Source organism: Chenopodium album, chromosome 13 (genome assembly GCF_948465745.1).
Source record: "Chenopodium album chromosome 13, dcCheAlbu1.1, whole genome shotgun sequence".
NCBI classification, from domain to species: Eukaryota; Viridiplantae; Streptophyta; class Magnoliopsida; order Caryophyllales; family Amaranthaceae; genus Chenopodium; species Chenopodium album.
Window position 1 is genome coordinate 22,574,004 of NC_137846.1, and position 19,924 is coordinate 22,593,927.

A 19,924-nucleotide genomic window follows, 5' to 3' on the forward strand; every position below is an offset into this window, starting at 1 on the left:
CAGGAAAAAAACCATACAGAGAATGGATTTGTGCAGAACATAAGAACAGGCCATGGCGGTGGTGAAGGAGGTAGTGGTCGTGGAGGCAGTGCAGGGGATGTACAACAGGGAAGACCGCTCAATGGAGCTGGTAATGTCAATAGTCGTAATCACCAACGCCATGGAGTAGGTGTCCACACTTCCAACTGCAACTTCAGCATGCTAATAGTGTTCATCAGTCTTTCTCAGGTTTTGTTATGTTTCTTGTGAGCTTGAAATAAACATTAATGCTCAGCTGTAAACAAAGAAAAGGTGGTCCATTGGAAGGTTGAATCTTAAAAACTTCAGCTTCTGTAATTTAGCATTTGGGAAGGCAGTGAAAAAATAGGCTTCTAACTCCCCTTGGACCGAACTTAAAGCTCAATCCATCCAATTCGAGACATTAAAAATAAGAATCGAGGATATTGTACTAATTAAACCCAGTTATACGTGTTTAAACAGACTTAACAATCGCAGGGCCAAGAATAATATAACAAGACTAATTTCCAAAGTTAAATTAAATTGAGCTTATATTAGTTTAAATTACGAACTAAAGTAGCTTTCCTATTGGATGATGTTTTACTGTAAGGATGGTACATAGATGTCAACAAAGAAACAACCCTGATACAGCACTGCTAAGAAGGCCTGAAGTTTTATTGTTATTTTGCCTCTGTCCGCGAGCAATCAGATATTTTGGGCTAGACTATCTGTCGGCTTGTTACATTTGGTAGAGATGGCCTAGAATAATTAGTTGCAGTAGGCAATTTGGAGGCACCAAGGGCCTGATAGTTTCACAAACTACGGTGGTCTACACATTGAGGTCATTCTTAGAGCTTACTTTGGCTTGGGATATTGACACATGGAGGTCATTACTTCAGTATGCGATTGGTGCCCTGTTGCTATTTAAGAGAGACTGTTATCCCAGTCCGCACCCCTGTGTTGATTGTTTTTGCTCGTGTAGTTTCTATCATTATCTCCAGATATATTATTTCATTGAAGTGTTTAGTTTACAGATATATTGTAACAAGTATGCAACTTAATAGCTTAATTTAGTCAGATACTGGTATAATATAACCTTCTCTCTAAGGAAAGATTACTAAGTACTGGCTAACATAATGACGGGTTTAAGAACTACTACTGCTAATATTGTGTCAGTTTTTTTGTCACAAAACCGATCAGCTTGATGATTAATAGGAGCTTTGACATGCATGGTCTGTAATCATGTTTCTACTTGAATCATATGACTATCGAAGAGATCATTCCTGAATGCTTTCATGCTTAATTAACACTATTGGAGATTACAGTTGATCTGCATCAGTTATAAATTCTGGTTTGGTTTGTAATATACTTCGTAAATAATTGTGACATAAAAAAAGAAAAATCCAAAGGAATCTTCCAATCCTTATTACGTTATTCGTGTTAACCGATTAACCTAGCTTATTATCTTGGAAAATTTAAGTTTTAAATATGTCAATGCTAATGATGAACAAGATAAAAGAAAAATTCGCTGAAATATCAGAACCATAACGTTACAGAGAACCCTCAGAGTTTCAGACCTCAGTTCCTCATTTTACAGTCGGTCATAGCAAGCACCTACATTTGTAAGCAAGGCAGACAGTATGTGAATATGAACAAACATATCAAGACGCTTCAATGCTTCCATTCTGGTTCCACGGAAACAGTAAATAACATCATAAGTCATTGAAGTTGACAGACATTGCAGGTTGCTTTGCACATCCACATGCTTTGTACAGCAGTGTGTTCGATACACCTGTTTCAGAAGTAAAAGCACTTGATTACAAGAACACAAGGATGGAAATGCAGTAAATGACAAGCATCAGGGAACACAAATATTAAGTGACAAAGACTTGGCCTAAAATCTCAGTGAAGACTAGATTATCATACTTTTCTGCACTCTTTCTGTCTGAAAATAATCATCACATTATCCTAACCTCACATACTAAAGACTACAACAAAATTAATAAGTATTCTCAAGTAAATGCATATATTCAATTTTAATAAATTTAATCATTTACAGTTTTGGAAAGTTCAATTTTTTCTAACACCCTAAAATAAATGCATACCTATTAGTTCGGCAAAAGGATTATCTTTCAAGCAACGCATGTAAGCCGTCATTTTCATATAAAATTAGATGTCGCATCATACAATACAAAGTGAAATGAGTTTAACTAACTAGCTACCTATAAAACTAAGTAATGGGAAATCAGCAGATTTTAATAAATGCATCATTTGCTAATTTATATACCAGGTACACATAACATAACTACTAATGTCAGAGAACTTATTGAATCTGAAGTCATTGAAAGATTAGCAATTCGATACTTCATATATGATATCTACTCTTGTACAAATTATGTACCTGTATGAGTAGACTCCACAGTTAACCTCACTTATAGAAGATCCCAATGTTAGCAATAATTTTGTACCTTGAAATAACTTAAAATTGTACAAGCTGTTCGAGTTTGCGAGTCTGGAAAAACTTGCAACGACCTTTACCACTGGACTCAATTTCCTCGCTGTTTCTCTTGCCTCCTGTGAAACCTAGATTGCTTAGCTTGAGCTGTCGCTTGCCATTCTTGTTAGCTGTACCATCCTCATCCAAGGCACCATCTGCTTCCCTATCGAAGATATTGGACAAATGAAAAACAATCACACAATTAGAGATTCCCTGAATTAATTTACTGTAAAGCAACCTCAAAAAAATAAGCAGATGTGTGTGTGGAAGTGTGTGTGTGTGTGGTGTCTCAGAGTAGCAAAATGTCATATCTGTCAAATGTTTGAAAATAAATATCATGAATGTTTTTTCCGCACCATCCCAGGGTCTTTTCCCAAGCTCAGAATTAAAACACATCTAAAACTCTGAGATGCTGTGATGGATCCGGGTCAACAACCACAAATCCGGGTCTATGCTAGAGGGGAAGTCAACGGTGGAAAGCAACAAGCCAAGTCCAAAGATGGGATGCAAATTAAAACAGGTAACCAAGCACAGCAAGACAAAATACTCACATACCCTTGGAGGAAGAAGACAAACAGTTGATTAATGAAGCAATTTGTGATGGGGCAACAAGTGAAAGAAGAGCTGATTCTCTGTTAGGAGTAGAAGACAGCAATCATTAATTATTAGCATGCTTTTGAGTAGAATGTTTGTACTATATAAAGGAGAGATCATTTTGTAGGGTATCTAGAAAATTGTTAGTGAACTCTTGAGAGATTAGCAGCCTCAAGTTGCTTAGGAGACTTGTAGCCTCAAGATACTAACCCTTGTAACATTTTGACAGCAATTCAATCAAACAGTAGCCAATCTTCTCCTCATATATCTTCTACCTTGTTGAATTAATTACAGTAAATTGCTAGCCTATTACAGATGCATTTGATGCAAGGGAAATATCTCAATCTATGTACACATCGATCTCTCTAGAAGAGAAAGCAAGAAAGAGAGGAAAAAGAGCTCATAAAAACTATAATGACCTATAACACAAGTCAGCCAAAAAATGAAATTTGTTGGCAGCTGGCAATAAACGATATGCTCATCTGCTGCTAAATCCCAATTATAGATTATATGCCATTTCTCCCTCAATGAAGATACCAGTCAAGGAATGCTGAATTGAGCTCTTATTGGTCGGTAGCAAAGAGAAGGAATCATCCCCTTCAATATATTTGGTTCCTTCTTTATTTATATGGTGTTTAAAATTTTCACTTCACTTCCAAATGGCTCACAAGGATAGAACACAAAAGTTGCAGCTGATGCACACTAACATCAGGGATCAAAACGTAACAGTTAGTCCTCTAGCCTAAAGCTGATCTGATCTGATTTCAATATTGAGATAATGAAACATTTCTCACCAAGAAAACATGGATAATCCATGTCTAAATATGCCATTTACTAATATTTAATGGGTGAATATAAGATAGCCATATCACATACGTCATCAAATATTTAAATGTGAGTTATCACTACAAAGACATATGTAACAGTGATCTCATCACTCATAAAAATTCCCTCTTGCAGGGATGTGACTTTGGACGGTAACAGGTAACCAAACAATAACAAGTGCCAGACAAAGTCAAAGTACATTGATGTCAAGTTTAGAGCTTTAAAGGAAAGAGTGGAGTAGACAATTGTCTTTAGAGCAAGTCGGCACAAACTCTATGGTAGCAGATCTACTTGCTAAAGGTTTACCTCCCAAAGTATTTCATGAGCATACTGCTCGTATGGGTGTCATACCACCTAAGGATATCTAGTTTCAGTTGGAGTTAGTAATTATGATGCTTGTATGAAAATGGTAAAAGTATATTCTGCAGCATTAAAATTTTCAGTTTTTCTTACTCTTCTATTAGTTCATAATCTAGATTTTTCTAAAGTTTAAAGAAGACCAGTTAGAAGTAAGCACATTTGGATCACATTTATATGATCTTTTCATACTACACACCTATATATGATTCATGTCGTTAATCATGTTGACATTGTGACCAATGATGGATATAGTTATTTCAATTGTAGCATAGATCGCTTTGATTCTATGTTAATATGATTGATGGACCAAATTGCTTAAAGACGTATTAAATTTGTGATGGTATCTTTGAGCTCCTAAGGTTATGAAGTATAATGAAAATATCAATATCACACATATTTAATTGTATTTGGTCCAAGAGGGAAATTGCAAGAAATATGGACCAGAATACATATATGCATGTACAATACAAGATAACTACTATCATATGGTTTGGCCCACCAAAAAAAGAAAAAGTTATTTAATTAAATAATAATTGGGCTAATACACATCTTTTAATGTTTGTGTTTAGTCTTTTAAGTGCGGAAACCGTCGAGCCTTTTCTAATACATGATGGGCGGATTAGGAAAAGAGTCTATTAATAGATGTTTAGAGTTATGGTCTCTACTATTACATACAATAGACCCTCAAATGCACCCCATTAGTAGAGAGAAAACCTTAGTGTGTGTATCTGCTACATGATACATAACCAAGAAAGGGATTTAAAAGCGTAAACATATTCCTCTTCAAAGACAAACTCTTTAAGATTATCTTCCCCTCCAAACTCGACATCTTCAAAAAAATAATTGCATTTCTCATCTCAAAAATTGATCTAGATGTAGAATCAAAAAACTTATACCCCGTAGACCTTTTACGGTACCCAACTAAGTAATAACTTATAGTTCTAGAGTCCTATTTTTTTTCATCATTTGGCATGTAAGGCCTTGCCTCTAGACAACCCCAAAGGTGTAAATGCCTTATACTATGTTTCTTGCCAATCCATAGTTAATAAGGGGTTTTAGAAGCTGCCTTAGTTGATACTTCATGGAGAATATTAACCATTCTCCATACTCTCTTGTAATATCTTATTAGGTCTCTTGGCTACACTGTTCATGCTCGGTGATCCCGGCTTGCAAAGATTTAAATAATACTTATACATATTATTATAGAAGCATACTTGACTTTACGATGATTCAATTAAATCCCTTTCTTGGTTATGTATCTTGCAGCAAATACACACACTAAAGTTTTCTCTCTACTAATGGGATGTATAGGATGTATTTGAGGGTCTATTGTATGTACTAGTAGAGACCATAACTCTTGACATCTATTAATAGACTCCTTTCCTAATCCACCCATCATGTATTAGAAAAGGCTCAACGAACTTTTTCTTTTTTTTGGTGGGCCAAACCATATGATAGCAGTTATCTATCTTGTATTGTACACGCATATAAGACCATCTCCAATGGTGAGATTCAACTTTGAGTATTGAAACACAAAATTAGGTGTTTTTACCTCCAATGGTGATACCCAACTCACTTCTCAATTTAGCAACTCATGTGAAGTCTAATTTCCCAATGGTGAGACTCTATAAAGTATACTATATCACTTTCAATTTATGGCCCACCAAATCCATATTGTAAGTTTTTCAAAAACATAAAATAAAAATAAAACTTAAATAAATTACAAAATATATTATAATATTGATTAGGGCCCACACTTTTTGTCAAATAAGACTCAAAGTTGAGTATCTAAACTTAGCAACTTTCTTTTGGAATTGCTAAGTTTATATACCAACTTTTTGGTATCTTTTGCAAAAAATACTCTCTCTCCTAAAAAAACTCACTCAAGTCTCACCATTGGAGATGGTCTAATTGTATTTCGGTCCATATTTCTTGAAAATTTTCCAGTTTAGGTTTATCAATACAAAGCTTTGATCACAATATCTCTAATTTCATGTTAGCAAAAAATTATAAAAATTGGATATTTATAATGATGGTAGTCATAGTAACGAATCAAACTAAACCCTATATGACTATATTTGTTCTTGTATATAGAGTGAACAAAGATTCTCTCTTGTTTTTAATAATTATAAGATTTCAATGTTAAGATCATTGTGCAACGAGGTAATGCTTTATTTTGGGCTAAATTTTGTGATAGCGAAAAAGCACAATTATACTTGTATTGAAAATGCATATTATTATATTTAGGTCCGTATTTCTTATAATCTCCCACATGGACCAAATACAATTACATATGCATGATATTGATAATTGCATAATACTTCCTCCGTTCCAATATTATTCAATAACTGATTTTTTACACTATTCACCACTCTTGTTTGACCATATAAAATGATTTATTAATTTATTTGTAAGCAAATTATAGTCATGTGGGATCTTGTTAGATCCGCCCCATAAAATACTTTTACAACATCAACTTTTTATAATTTTTACTTTTATACAATTATAGATATTTAACATATAAAATGTGCTTTAGGATGTGCAATTTATCCTTGTTGCAATATTAATGTAGAACGTACTTAATTTGTCTTATATGACAATAATAACGCAAAACTTTTCTAATGCTTTCTAATGATAAATCCCTAGATCAAGTGTGCAAACTTGGGCAATATGGGCATACATTAGGCTCCCTAATGCTAAAGGGGGTAACCAAGCTACGCCATAACTTTTTTAAACGTTCTCGATATAGCCCTTTTGTGATAGACCAAGAGTATGTCGCTAAATCAATATTCCCACCACAAAAGAGGCATCTACAAGATCTTTCAGCTCAAAATGCTTGCTCCCTATAAACTTATGGAAATACACAATCATCACATTCATCTTAAAACCCCGAGACATGCAACTCGTAAAGCAGCATTGACGAGAAGCTTGTTTAAAAACCATTTTCTTTGAATCTTCTGATACAAAGTATAAAGAGAGAAATCTAAATTTAATTTTTGGTTGCCGCATATAGATGGTTTCTTCAATGTCACCATTGAGACATGTTGTTTTAACATCCAAATCCATCTAATGTAAATCAAGTTCAAAATAAGCCACAATTGCCATCATAATCTTATAGGAGTGTTTAGAAGAAATGGGAAAACAAGTCTCCTTAAAATCAATGCCTTCCTCTTAAGTATAGCCCTTAGCGACAAGACGAGCCTTACATTTAATCACATTGCCATTTGAATCCCTCTTGGTCTTTCATATCCATTTACAACCAATGGGTTTCACTCCTTTAGGCAATGGAACAAGGTCCTAAACGCCATTATTGTGTGACAAGAGCATAACTTTGGTGTTAAGGGTAAAATTCTACGGGACGACAACTGTTTTATGGGTTTGTATTGTCAACTTCCAAGAAAAACCATGTTTGGATGGTGAGTAGTAGAGATGCGGATGGTGAAAGGGATGTGTAGGAACACCTTTAAGGTTGAAAATGGAGAACCATGATGCTAATGTGGCCATGTGAAAATGTAGAATGGAAGAAGCGTATGGCGAGACCATGAGACTAGAAGTCGAGGAAGACCTATGATGACTTGGATGGAAGGAGTCAAGAAGGATAAGAAGAAAGGAGAGGATCATGGTTGAAGATACCTAGAGATGACATCCTTTTAATGTAGCTGACTCCATCATTGGGGATAAAAGCTTTGATCTTTATAAATGACAATAAGTAGTTCTTGTTAATCATTTTTAAAAGCCTGTTGAGTCTCTTTGTTGGGGGGGGGGGGGGGGGGGGTTAAAACAGAAGACTTTCAACCAAATGAACAAAGTGCTACATATTTTAAGCACTTTACATCACCATATCACCTTGCAGTAATTCATAGACTTCATTCTAGTGTCCAACCATATATGCAAATCAAAGAGGTATTAAGCACTTTTATATATATGGACCCATTCTCATGCAATATTAGCAGTATAAAAGTGTAGACTGTCTCACCACAATACTTCAGCGCCGTCTTTGAAGTAGGTAGTGCAAGTGCCCCAGCTAAAGCGTACCAATGTAGGGAATCCAAAAATAGAGTGTTTGTGATGTTCCAGCCAGGCCTTAGTCTCAGGATCTGCATTATAGGGCATGATAAGATTGCCTAAAGATAAAACCTCTTATACAATAGAGTCTCTAGCTACAAACCTCCAGGATAGCCAGACCCAAAGTTCCTGTGCATGTTTTCTACTGATTCATCAAAGGTCCAATTACGCAAAGCCCGATCTCGAGTAACCTAATTGTCCAAACAAATATTGTATGAGCATCATCTTATATCATTTCAGCAATAGAGAATTGAAGGAAAACACAGATACCTTTGCAACTATGCTGGCTCCACTGACAACAGGGTAAAGACTGTCAGCTTTCTTGGCAACCACAAATTTAATTGATGGAAATCTTTCAGACAACTTCGTACAGTATTTGTCAGCGTCTCCAACCGTATCCACAAAGACCTATAATGGGACATCACTGTTAGCTATGCTGCTTCAGATTAAAAAAAAAAAGAAGAACCACATTTAAGTGCAAATATGTGTCAGCCTTGTCAAGCCTTTAGACGTTTACAATGTGGAAAGTAAAGGTGAACTTGTGAGTTTGTGACTACAACTTCTCACTCGTCAAAACAGAGAAAAGATGAATTAATATAAAAATAATAAAACCAAGTAGTGGACCCTATATTTTACCTGTATGACCACTGCTAAGGCCTTAACTATCATTTTCTTTTAACTACCCCCAAGTTCTTGTATTGTTGTAGGACACTTGGCACACCAACAAGGGTATGAAATACTTACTCAACTCTTCAGTGCTCACCCACACACTTAAATCACATAATTGTAGAAGAAAATGTGAAAAGATAAGGCAGGACAAGAAGAGCGTGTAGGAAATATGGTCACAAATGGGTTTACTAATATTGTTTTTAATACTCTATCAAAGTAAAAGCAATAGTTCATTTGTTCATTCAATATTGCAGTATGGAGGAGGATTAAGCATCCCTAAGCACAATTTATGCCTTAAATATCTTAAGTTATATAACAATAAAACTTATAAAAAAGAAATACATAAAAAAAATACATGTATATATATCATTAAAAGACTGCAAATGACAATATTTTCCTTGCGCAACTTATCTGAATTCCTTTCTTCTAACTAACCCTTTCACTATGAACTTTGTACATTGGTTGTGGAATATTATCTTCACCCTTTAATCTGAACACTCACTCATTCTGAGTACTACTCGTCTACCCTTTATAAATTACTATACAGTTATACCAAATCAAATCTGTGACTAGGTGTATGCTGTCATTATATAGGTATATCTATATGACTAATGCACCAGATTCTACATGCTGAACAATCTAGTAATAGGACTTTCGTTTAAGACTAAAACAATATTAGCATTAGCATCTAGAATATCATAGTCAATTTTAAACATGTTTCTTGTGTTTTCTAACAAAAATTCATTACCTGTGTTAGAAGCACACCCATATTAAGCACTCGTGTGACAAGGCCCATTGCCGATTCATGTGATATTTCATTAAGATTTATCTTACTCCTGTTGGAACAATAGAGAGAGTCAAATTAAAGGTAAATCAAATCTCCTAATTGGAAAAAGAAAAAAATATAATTCATTAAGATTTATCTTACTCCTGTTGGAACAATAGAGAGAGAAAGTAAACTAAAGGTACATCAAACCTCCCAATTGGAAAAAAAATAAATATATATACATATATATACATTGAATATTTGCTTACTTCTTTAACATTTTGGCCGACAATTCTCGGGGATCTATTACATCAACACTCCACCCAATAGACTCATTAGCCTTCAATGACTCGAACAATTCCTCCCTTTTCTCTTCCTTGAGAGTTTTTGAATCTGATATATATATTTAGGGGGAGTAGAAAAGGTAGTCACATCTTAGTGGTGGAAAACAAAATTTATTCAAGCTAACAAGCTTATACATTTGCATAAAATAAGGTAAGAATGTTCCCGTCAAAAAAAAAAAAAAAAAAAAAAAAAAAAAAAAAAAGGTGAGAATGTTGCTGTGGTGTTACTCTATGACAGCATACAGATTTCATAATTTGACACTATTTAGAAAACTTCATCACATTAGCGAATAGTATGACAAATTTTCTTAGAATTGCAAGAAACTGATTTAAAAAGCTCCTAAGGTAATCCCTACAAGCAAATAAAACCAGTAGGGAATAGAACTCAGTGCTCTATTTAAGCAAGAAATTAAGAGTTGCAGCTGCTTATATATCAAAATAGTGTACACCTTTAAAAGTATAAAGTAGTGAATGTTAAAGCATCCCCTCAACCAAACCATTCCACCTCCTACCCACATGATTTGCATTCTAGAATATAAATTTCGTCAATGTGGTGCAATGGGAAACCTGTGGACTACTTTAACAACACTACGTAGCAAAAGTAAGTTCCTATCAGCATCCCTAGTACTAGAAGAGTAAAAGATACCATGATTCAAGTAATATTGATCCTTTTATTTCAGCTAGAATTATTATTTATATGGAAAAATAGATTTAATTCTACAGTTAATTTAAAGAGCTACCACCACATACTTCTCATTGGTATTTGATTTATGTATTTGATATATGATTTTTTTTTCCCACCCCGAGGTCATATTTGAGCTCTATGGAGCTATTTTATTACTAAAATATGCGTTTTCTAGTGTTTGTAGAGTTAGTATGAATTTTGTAGGAATTTTCAGATTTTCGGTGATTACTGAGGCAAATAAACCGCTATGAGATACTAGAGTTGGACTGCATTATGTATGACAGTTTATTTAAAGCTAGGAGATAAGCGCCTGATTGACTTTATGTCCAGATCGTCAGCGAGAAATTGTCAAAGTATAGCGGCTCGATATTAGCCCGATCGGGCGCGTGTATTTTCTAGGCAAGTCTTAATTTTCTTTTGTAATCTTTTTTAAGAGAAGTATTTAAATTTTGTGGTAGAATTCTTAAGCACGTTTTTAAATAATTACTTTCAGCTTTAGTTTTTATTGAAATTTTTAGTATTAAGAACATTTCATCTGTTATTGTTCGATTCAAGTTTTCATAATTACGAGGTACAAATTTCCTTAAGTTTGGTATTGTTTCTCAACTCTTTTAGTGCTTAGTCTTAATTATTGTTTTCAATATGTTAGAATTTAGTTTGTTAAGATTAGATCTAAATATGTGTGAGTAGTTTAATTCTAGCGTTTTAGAGATTTATAAATTAATATGGAAGGATAATTAGTTCTTGTTAATTGTTGATGTTGCAAGTTAATTTCATATTGACTGTATGAATTAAATGAGTTTTAATTTAAAGCTTTGACTTCTTTCTTTCTTCTTTCTTCCTCCTTTCTTATTTTCATTCATACTCTCTTATTCTCTCACTTTCTCTCTCTAAACTCCAACCAAAATACTCATTTTCTTTAGATTTTCTACTTAGATCATCATATTTCTTAAATATTTTTACATCATTGTGATCCCTTACCATTCTACATCCTCTAACAAGAAATTTTCATTTTTCTTCATATTTTTAAGGTACCCATTTTTTAAGTTAGAGAAAGCTTCAATCAAATATCAATGGCACCTAAGGTAGCTTCAAAGAGGCAAAAGGGAGAAAGTTCAAGGGCAAAGAAGCAACAACAACAAATTCCAGTGGAACACGAGATTTTCGGAAACGATGACTACTCACAGGTTGTTTTTACGACACAACAACAAGATAAGTTTCAACACCTTCAAACTCGCCCTTTAATTCCAACTAGATTTATTCATGATAATTCTTTAAATGTTATTGGTGTTAAGAGCAACTTAAACGGGTTTTTACAGGTATTGGTATAGGTTCATTCTTTACTGTGCGCCATTTAACATATGAATTTTTAAATTCCATTGAAGTCTCGAAAAAACGTAAAGTAATTACTGTAATTTACTCTAGATTTATTGATCGGGACCATCATATGAATTTTAGGGATTTGCACTTTTGTTTCGTTTAGATGATAATTTGAATCTCGACCCTCCGGTCAACGGACCTTACGATGTGTGATTTTTGGATGAAATTAAATGAGGAGGTAGTTGCGTCACCACAACAGGACAAAGCTTCACTCTGTCACCAGGATCTTCCCCTAACAACCCTTTATAATAAGCCACAAAAGCATTAGAAATCTGCTTAGGAGACTCACACCAACCTCCATCAATCCCTTTAATAGCTATCACTCTCTTCTTGTATTTTCTCATCTTAATACTTCTATGAAAATACTTAGTATTCTTATCCCCTACCTGCAGCCAGAGAAAGCCAAGAAAAATACTGCTCTCTAACTTGAGCAAATTCAGCCAGCAGCCGGCTCTCCTTCACTTTTAAGCTGTATCAGCCATACATTTTTAATATCCTTCTGCACTTTACCCAACTCATGCTTAAGCTTATCATATTGCACCTCAATATCTGCAAAATCAGTTCATGCAGAGTTTTCAGCTCTTTCTTAAGCAATTTCAGCTTCTTAACCACCATATATATCTCCACTCTATACATCCTGGTGTCCCAAACTTTCTTCACAATTTCAAGAAACTGAGGATGTAAAGTCCACAGGTTGCACATAAATGGATATGGGTACAAAAACGGGTACGGATACGGGGACGGGGTACGGCAAAATTAAAATTCCAAAAAATGGGTACGGCATGGATACGCCAAAAAAAATAAAATCAGCAAAATATAAATCTATAAAAAAAAATTTAAAAAAATAATCACAAAATTCACAATATAACAACATTAATGATTAAAATCACATTTAGTCTTGAAAACAAAAGAAAAAAAAAACCCCACATAATCACACCTATGATTGAAAAGAAAAAAAGAAAAAGTAAAATCCAAAAAACTTAAATAAATGCAAGAAAAAAAATCGAACATATCATAACAAAAGAAACAGAGAGCAAGAGAAAGAAGCAGAGCAGCTGGTGGGCGCCTGTCGGAGATGGTGGTCGCTTGGTCACAGATGGTCGGAGATGGTGGTCGCCTGGTCACAGATGGTCGGAGATGGTGGTCCGGCAACAGGCCTACACAAGCAAGTCGCCAATCTACTCCATCGTCTTTGTATTTTAAGATTTAGGGTTTCCAAATCGCAAAGGTAAGTAATTAAAGAGGGTTTTTTTTTAGGGTTGGGCTTCAATTTTACTAGGGGACGTTCAAAAAGTACCTAAGTCGTCCCCGAAACATCCCCATGTCACCTGAAAGCCGTACTCGAAAAGGCTCTCTATACCACTTTTCAAGGGTACACCATGTACCCATACCCGTTTCCGTCCCCGATATGTCCCCGGTATGGAAACGGAATGGAGGAGACATAGCCGTGCATCATTGGTCCACATATCCAGAAATTTGAAGTGAGACTTCTGACTACCCCCTATATCATCAATATGTATAACAGCAGGGCAATGATCAAAAAATAGCTCAGGCATATAATGAACAAAAGAGCTAGGACAAGCAGAAATCCTTAAACCTACTATCCCCCTCTTGCCTTTTATTCCCAATACTTTTCATATCTTGCACACCACTAAAGTGCACACAATCCCTAAAATCTTCAATCACAGACAAAGATATAAGTCTTCCTATTCTATTAGAGTAGTTCAGAGGAGAGTTAAAATCCCCAGCAACCTCTGCTAATATCCTTGATAAAACACCACAACTCTTCTCTTTCTTTCCCATCATTCAGACCATACACCACAGTAAAAGAAAGAGCACAGTTTCTAACCTTCAAATAAATAAGCTGAGCTTGACTATAGAGAATCTGAACCTGAAAGAAATCAGGCAGCCAGGCCACCAGAATTCTGCCACCCTTAACCAGGGAAAATTAGTGGTAATTCCCCAGCCTTGAAACAAATGAGCATGAATCCCCCCGAAAATTAGCCTGCTTAAGCTTTGTCTCAAGCAAACAACACAACCCTATGTCCCAAAAGGAAGTTCTTAACCTCCTTCTGCTTTGAGAGGCCATTAATGCCCCTCACATTCCAAACTAAAATCCTATCCATGATCCTCCCTCAGCCCCAGAGTGGGGGCACCACCCTCGTTTTCAACATCACCACCATGGTACAGTTGCTCAAAAGGATTGCTGATCAGAATATCTTCTTGAACATGCACACCCTTCTTGCCATACTCACCTTCTCCCTTCCCAGCTACTTGCCAGGTCTCAAGAGAAGGGTTCAACACACTAGTTCCTGGATGTTTCTCTGTGACAGCAGGCATATCTCTAGCACTCAACTGATCCTGTCCTTATTAGGTTCAACCTATCAATCAGAGTTTTAAAATCTAGCTTACTATTGATTGAGTCAAAACCACGTAAAGAGGGAAAGCACGGCAACGAGAAATAACAAGCCATGGGAAAATAAACAAGTTTTAAATCAACGGAACTAAAGGACAATTGGTGTCTCATGATATAATGACAGCACAAGTTCAGGATCATATATTAACAAGCAAGCCACGGTAAATTGGCTCTGACTTTTCTGGTGGAATTTAGAAACCTATAGACAGAAGGAGATAAATTAATTTTTTCAGGATAGCTTCCTCTAAATAGATCCCCCCGTAAATATACAATGTTAGGAACATGTCCTGTTTGATCAGGCATCCAGGCCAATCTTCTCTACTAAATTCTTTTTAGCAAACCTTTGTATACGGATCAGATCTCAGTTCAACTTCAAGAGCATCCTACATGCTTCTTTACAGATCGATCATATCATACTTTATACATGCATCATCTTATAATTCACCTTCGCCAACGAAGTGCTTTGAAAACAAACAGCTACAAATGAAAAATAATTCAATCCAACCTACCACTTGTGGATGGGTCACACAACTCCTTCAAACAATTCTGGTTATATCTATAAAAAATCTAAGGTAAAAAAAATCATAGATGATCTCAATCTCACCATACGCTTCATAATTGATTTTATAGATGCAACAAAACCAAATATGTAGGAAGTCAGATACATTTAGTAAAATAATGAACTCTCTATCCCTAAGAAATGTCTCAATTTCATGTGATACAGGTTTTGAGAAAATTTCAAAGGAATTGAATGTAGAAAATTTCTACAAAATAGGATATACTATTAGAAAATATATTATTTGGTACATCAAAGTGGATGATGAGGGTATTCATTTGAAATGGGAGGGTTATTCACCGAAAAATTTTGCTCACAAAAGTCACAAAGCTAGCAACAAGCTTCCATAGTACTACTTCTGGAATTATGCATTGCTTAATTACCAGCTCTACCCACAAGCATACCAATGTCAGACTTGACCCAGTCACTTCCGAAGTTTGGGAGCTATTATTCTTCAAGATTTGACTAATACTTAAGACAACACCAATTCTAAAAGCACCAAAGAGAGCATTGAAATCCAAAATGAAACAGGGTAAGTTCATAAACTACTTCATCAAAAAGAAGCAAAAATTATCTTCTTGGGTGGACTTTTAGCAACTTGCAAAAGCATAAACTGGAAACATGGCTGACAACACCTTGTTTTCAAGCACGTAGTAGACTAGTAGGAACTTTGTCAACTGTACCACTATAGTTTCTAGATGAGCAGCTTATCTCAAACATATGTTTCTCTGCATGTTAGCAGCCATCATATTTAAGACAGGTTTGGGTTCTAATATAAGAATATGAAATTAAGATATATGGAGTAGTAATAATCCTCCAAGTTTAAGATCTTTATATAATGAGCAACCGCCAATTTTGTACTAAGAATTGTGGCTCTCTATAAAGGAAGAATCAATGGACCAAAAGCATACAAAAAATGAATAAAATCTGTCAAAGAATGGATTAGCAACTTAAGAAAATAAGGTTCTACAATCTACATGAAAATTCTCGGTAAAGCGTGGAAAACTGGAACCAAGCATAGCTCACACAACTGCACAAGTTATTCTAAGGCACACATACCAGACACGTATAAAAACCCATGCCATGTCGTTAAAACCTGTAAAAATACCTTTAACAACAATGCAATGACGATGAGCCATGCATACCACAATTGGTTTGAAACAATTTCGGTCAGAATGCAAAACTCTTAAACTAGAGATTCTTTAAATGGATAAAATCCAAACAGAACTTTATCTCCTCTTCCTCCAAAATAAAATAAAATAAAATGAAATAAAGAAAGGAAAAAAAAAAAGAACTTTATACCCTCAACAGAAAGAAGAGCTATTTTTTTTTTTAACCCATTTCTTAAATTTCGAAGAGTATGTCCTTAAGCCATTAATGATTTATTTATCACTGCAAACAAAATAGGAAAAAAAGTTCCACCATTTAATATATAATTTACTTACATTCCCAACTTAATTTCAATATAAACCAAAATCCCCATCAATTTTATCCTTATCCTTAACCTGAACCCACCCTTAAAATCCCCATCCCACATACCAAAAGCCGTGAAAACCGGTGCATCCTCCATAACCAATACGAGCCTATTCCAATTATTTTACATTCCGGTTAATGAAAGAAATAAACTTTACCAGCTTTGAATTAACAGCAAAATCAAGCATTAGCACTAATTGTTTAATCTAACTTATTAAACCAATCTATCAACAAATCAATAAAACCCCAGATATATTAGACCAAATTAGCTTAAAAAAACAATTAATTTACAAATAAATAAAACTCCAAATATTAGAGCAAAAATTATTCAAATTTTTCAAGAAAGTAAAAAGGGGGAAAAACCTGCAAATTCCAATGAAGCAAGAATCTTCTGAAAAGAAACAGCACAGTACAAGCATCCATACACCATTGGACCTGAACCCAGAAAAAGCATTTTAATTAGCAAATTGAAAATTATCGAAAAAAGAAATTAGATATTGGATGAAGCATGAAAAATTATTGTAAAATAGAAGAAAAAAAGGGAAAAACAAACCTAGCACAGGGCCTCTACCAGCTTCATCGATGCCCATCATGCAAGGCTCTAATGCCCAATTGGGTAGTGCTCCATCTGATTCCATCTTCTTCTTTTTCTTTTTCTCTCTCTGTTGTTGTGTTTCCCGCCAGAAACCACGATTCAGGAGCAGGCTATTTATAGTAGAGAGTGTTGTACTAGTATAAGCAAATTTAGGGGTGAGCAAAAATATTGGGTACTTGGAATTAGATTTAGAACCGAAACCGTAGAAAAGGTAGGTTTGGAACCGGAATTGGACTCGGTTGTTTCAATATCCGGTAAGACCTTGTTCATTTCACCTTAAAAAAAAATATTCAGTAAAAATAAATTCAGTTCGGTAAAAATAAGTTCAATTCAGGAAAAATAATTTCAATTCAGTAAAAATCAGTAAACTTAAAGAAGAAATATAATTGAAAATCAGTAAAATTAATTTCAATTCAGCGAAATTAATTTCAGATCAGTAAAAATAATTTAAGTTCAGTAAAAATAATTTCAATTCAGCAAAAATAAGGTGAACTGAACGGGACCTAAAATAGCAACGAACTGGTTGCAACCGATTTCAATTTGAATTCTCAATTTTTTGAACCAGAACCAATTGAGTATTTATATTGAATGTATCTGGTTGATAAAATAATAAAAATAGTATAATTAAAGCCTAAGAAAAATAAAAATAGCTTATAATGCATATAAAACTATAAGTATTAAAAAGCTTAAAAATGAAATAGATAAAATAAATATTATTATTAATTTGTATTTTCAACAATTTTATATATAATTGGATACCCGTAACCGGAACCGATATCCGATGGTTCCAATTTCAATTCCAAAATTTTAGGAATCGATTCCAATTTTGGCTCTAAATTTTTGGACCTGCCGACCTGGTCCCAACCAATTCCAAGTGCGATTTCTAAAATTATGACCGGGTACCCGATTTGCTCACCCCTATAAACAATAAAACATAAATTACTGATCTTATGTTGCATGAACCAAACTAACAATTGTTGTGTCGTGGCGAACCACTGACCTAAAAGACGATTCGCATTACCTCCCGATATAGTAAACGTGAAGCGATTGCCCTCCAAGATAAGCACAGTGCCGGTGTTAGTGTGTACTCACAAACCCGACTGAAACTCAGGATACTTTCCCAGAAATTCGGAAGAGATTATTTAGAGAGAAAAGATTGATTTACGATTTTTTGTGTGTAATTGATATGAAGAATTGAAGGCATGTATGTATGTATATATAGGCTTAGAAAATCAAACGGTCAGGATACTTGCCCAGAAATTCGGAAGAGATTATTTAGAGAGAAAAGATTGATTTACGATTTTTTGTGTGTAATTGATATGAAGAATTGAAGGCATGTATGTATGTATATATAGGCTTAGAAAATCAAACGGTGAGCGGAAAAGAAGGGGAAATGGCCAAAAAATGAGGTGCGTAACTGCAGCCATTAAGTGAGAAGATCAAGGCTAATCAAATCCGTATCAGCCAGGAAATCCCAACAGTCAAAAGCATTAATTGTTTGGAATATTTTATTAAACAAATTAAGGAATAAAAAATTTTCTCCAAAAAAAAAGAGGGGCTTAGAATTTTATTAATTTGTATTTTCAACAATCAATCAATAACATAATACTAAAACAGACACCGGGAATAGCACATGTCATTTCATGGTGTCGTTTTTTCCCTCCAAAAACCACTTTCCTGAAATAAATATATTCTAACTTAATTTTTCTTTTTATATCTTTTTTATTGACAGCTTATTTAAGACAATAAAATTGTACTCCCTCCGTCCCTTAATACAAAGCCTCTTTTGGTTTTTGCGTGGGGATGTAAATTCTTTAAAACTAATGATTAAAATTAGATATGTGCATGTGGGGTTAGAGAGAGATAGAGAGAAAGAAAAGTAGTTGGAAATATTTAAAGAGATAGAGAGAGAAAGTGTTGGAAATTGATGTAAAAAGTACAAAAAAAATAAAGGAAAAAAGATGACAACTCATCAAAAAGAGGGTAATAATGTCAAAAAATACAACCTTTTAATAGAAAGAGACATTGTATTTTGGTTTACCCAAAAAGAAAATGAGGCTTTGTATTAAGGGACGGAGGGAGTATATATTTGATTTATATATTATAATAGAAATTAAAGATTCTAATTAGTAATATTATTATTTTTGCTTAAAATGATTTTTTTTTTATAATATATTATAATCAAATGGATTTAATTTATAGTACGAAATACAAAAAAATATTTACGTTATATTGTATCAAATTGACTTTAACTCATAAATTTATAACTATAACTATATATTATATTATTTTAAAGGTGAAACTAGGAACAACATGCATGTGTCATCTTCTTTTTAAAAGTTTCCTGTCATTTTGTTTTTTGGCCAAAGCTTCTTAGAGAATATTTAAAATACTATGCAATAATATTTCCCTTACTATTTGGTATTTATATTTCATTTATACACACTCAACAAAAATAATATTCTTTTAATTAATACTATGCAATAATTAAACTAATAATAAACAATGAAAGTTACCATGCATGGCACAGGACCTAATCTAGTTTTATATATAATTGGATACCCGTAACCGGAACTGATATCTAGTGGTTCCAATTTCAATTCCAAAATTTTAGGAACCGATTCCAATTTCAGCTCTAAATTTTTGGACCTGGCGACCTGGTCCCAACCAATTCCAAGTGCGGTTCCTAAAATTTTGACCGG

General features: G+C 34.2%; 1 protein-coding gene across 1 annotated transcript; it reads right to left on the reverse strand.

Moving 5' to 3' along the window:
- Window positions 1-1,332: 1,332 nt before the first annotated feature.
- LOC145576510 (ribonuclease H2 subunit A-like) lies at window positions 1,333-17,396 on the reverse strand. The gene is made up of 9 exons (XM_081634259.1): window positions 17,181-17,396; window positions 16,991-17,062; window positions 10,043-10,166; window positions 9,756-9,843; window positions 8,609-8,746; window positions 8,442-8,529; window positions 8,250-8,370; window positions 2,466-2,657; window positions 1,333-1,789 (listed from the first exon to the last, which is right to left on the reverse strand). Exons 1-8 carry the CDS (start codon window positions 17,263-17,265, stop codon window positions 2,477-2,479), a joined length of 897 nt encoding a protein of 298 aa, XP_081490385.1. The 5' UTR covers window positions 17,266-17,396; the 3' UTR covers window positions 1,333-1,789; window positions 2,466-2,476.
- Between the last annotated feature and the right edge of the window lie 2,528 nt (window positions 17,397-19,924).

Bases quoted from the DNA above. Each gene is read 5' to 3' on its own strand.
- LOC145576510 (XM_081634259.1), bottom strand. From the start codon at position 17,265: ATGGAATCAGATGGAGCACTACCCAATTGGGCATTAGAGCCTTGCATG. The intron at 17,063-17,180 runs GTTTGTTTTTCC...TTCTGGGTTCAG, and splicing joins TGGTAGAGGCCCTGTGCTAG to GTCCAATGGTGTATGGATGC. The intron at 9,844-10,042 runs GTAAGCAAATAT...TTGTTCCAACAG, and splicing joins TCGGCCAAAATGTTAAAGAA to GAGTAAGATAAATCTTAATG.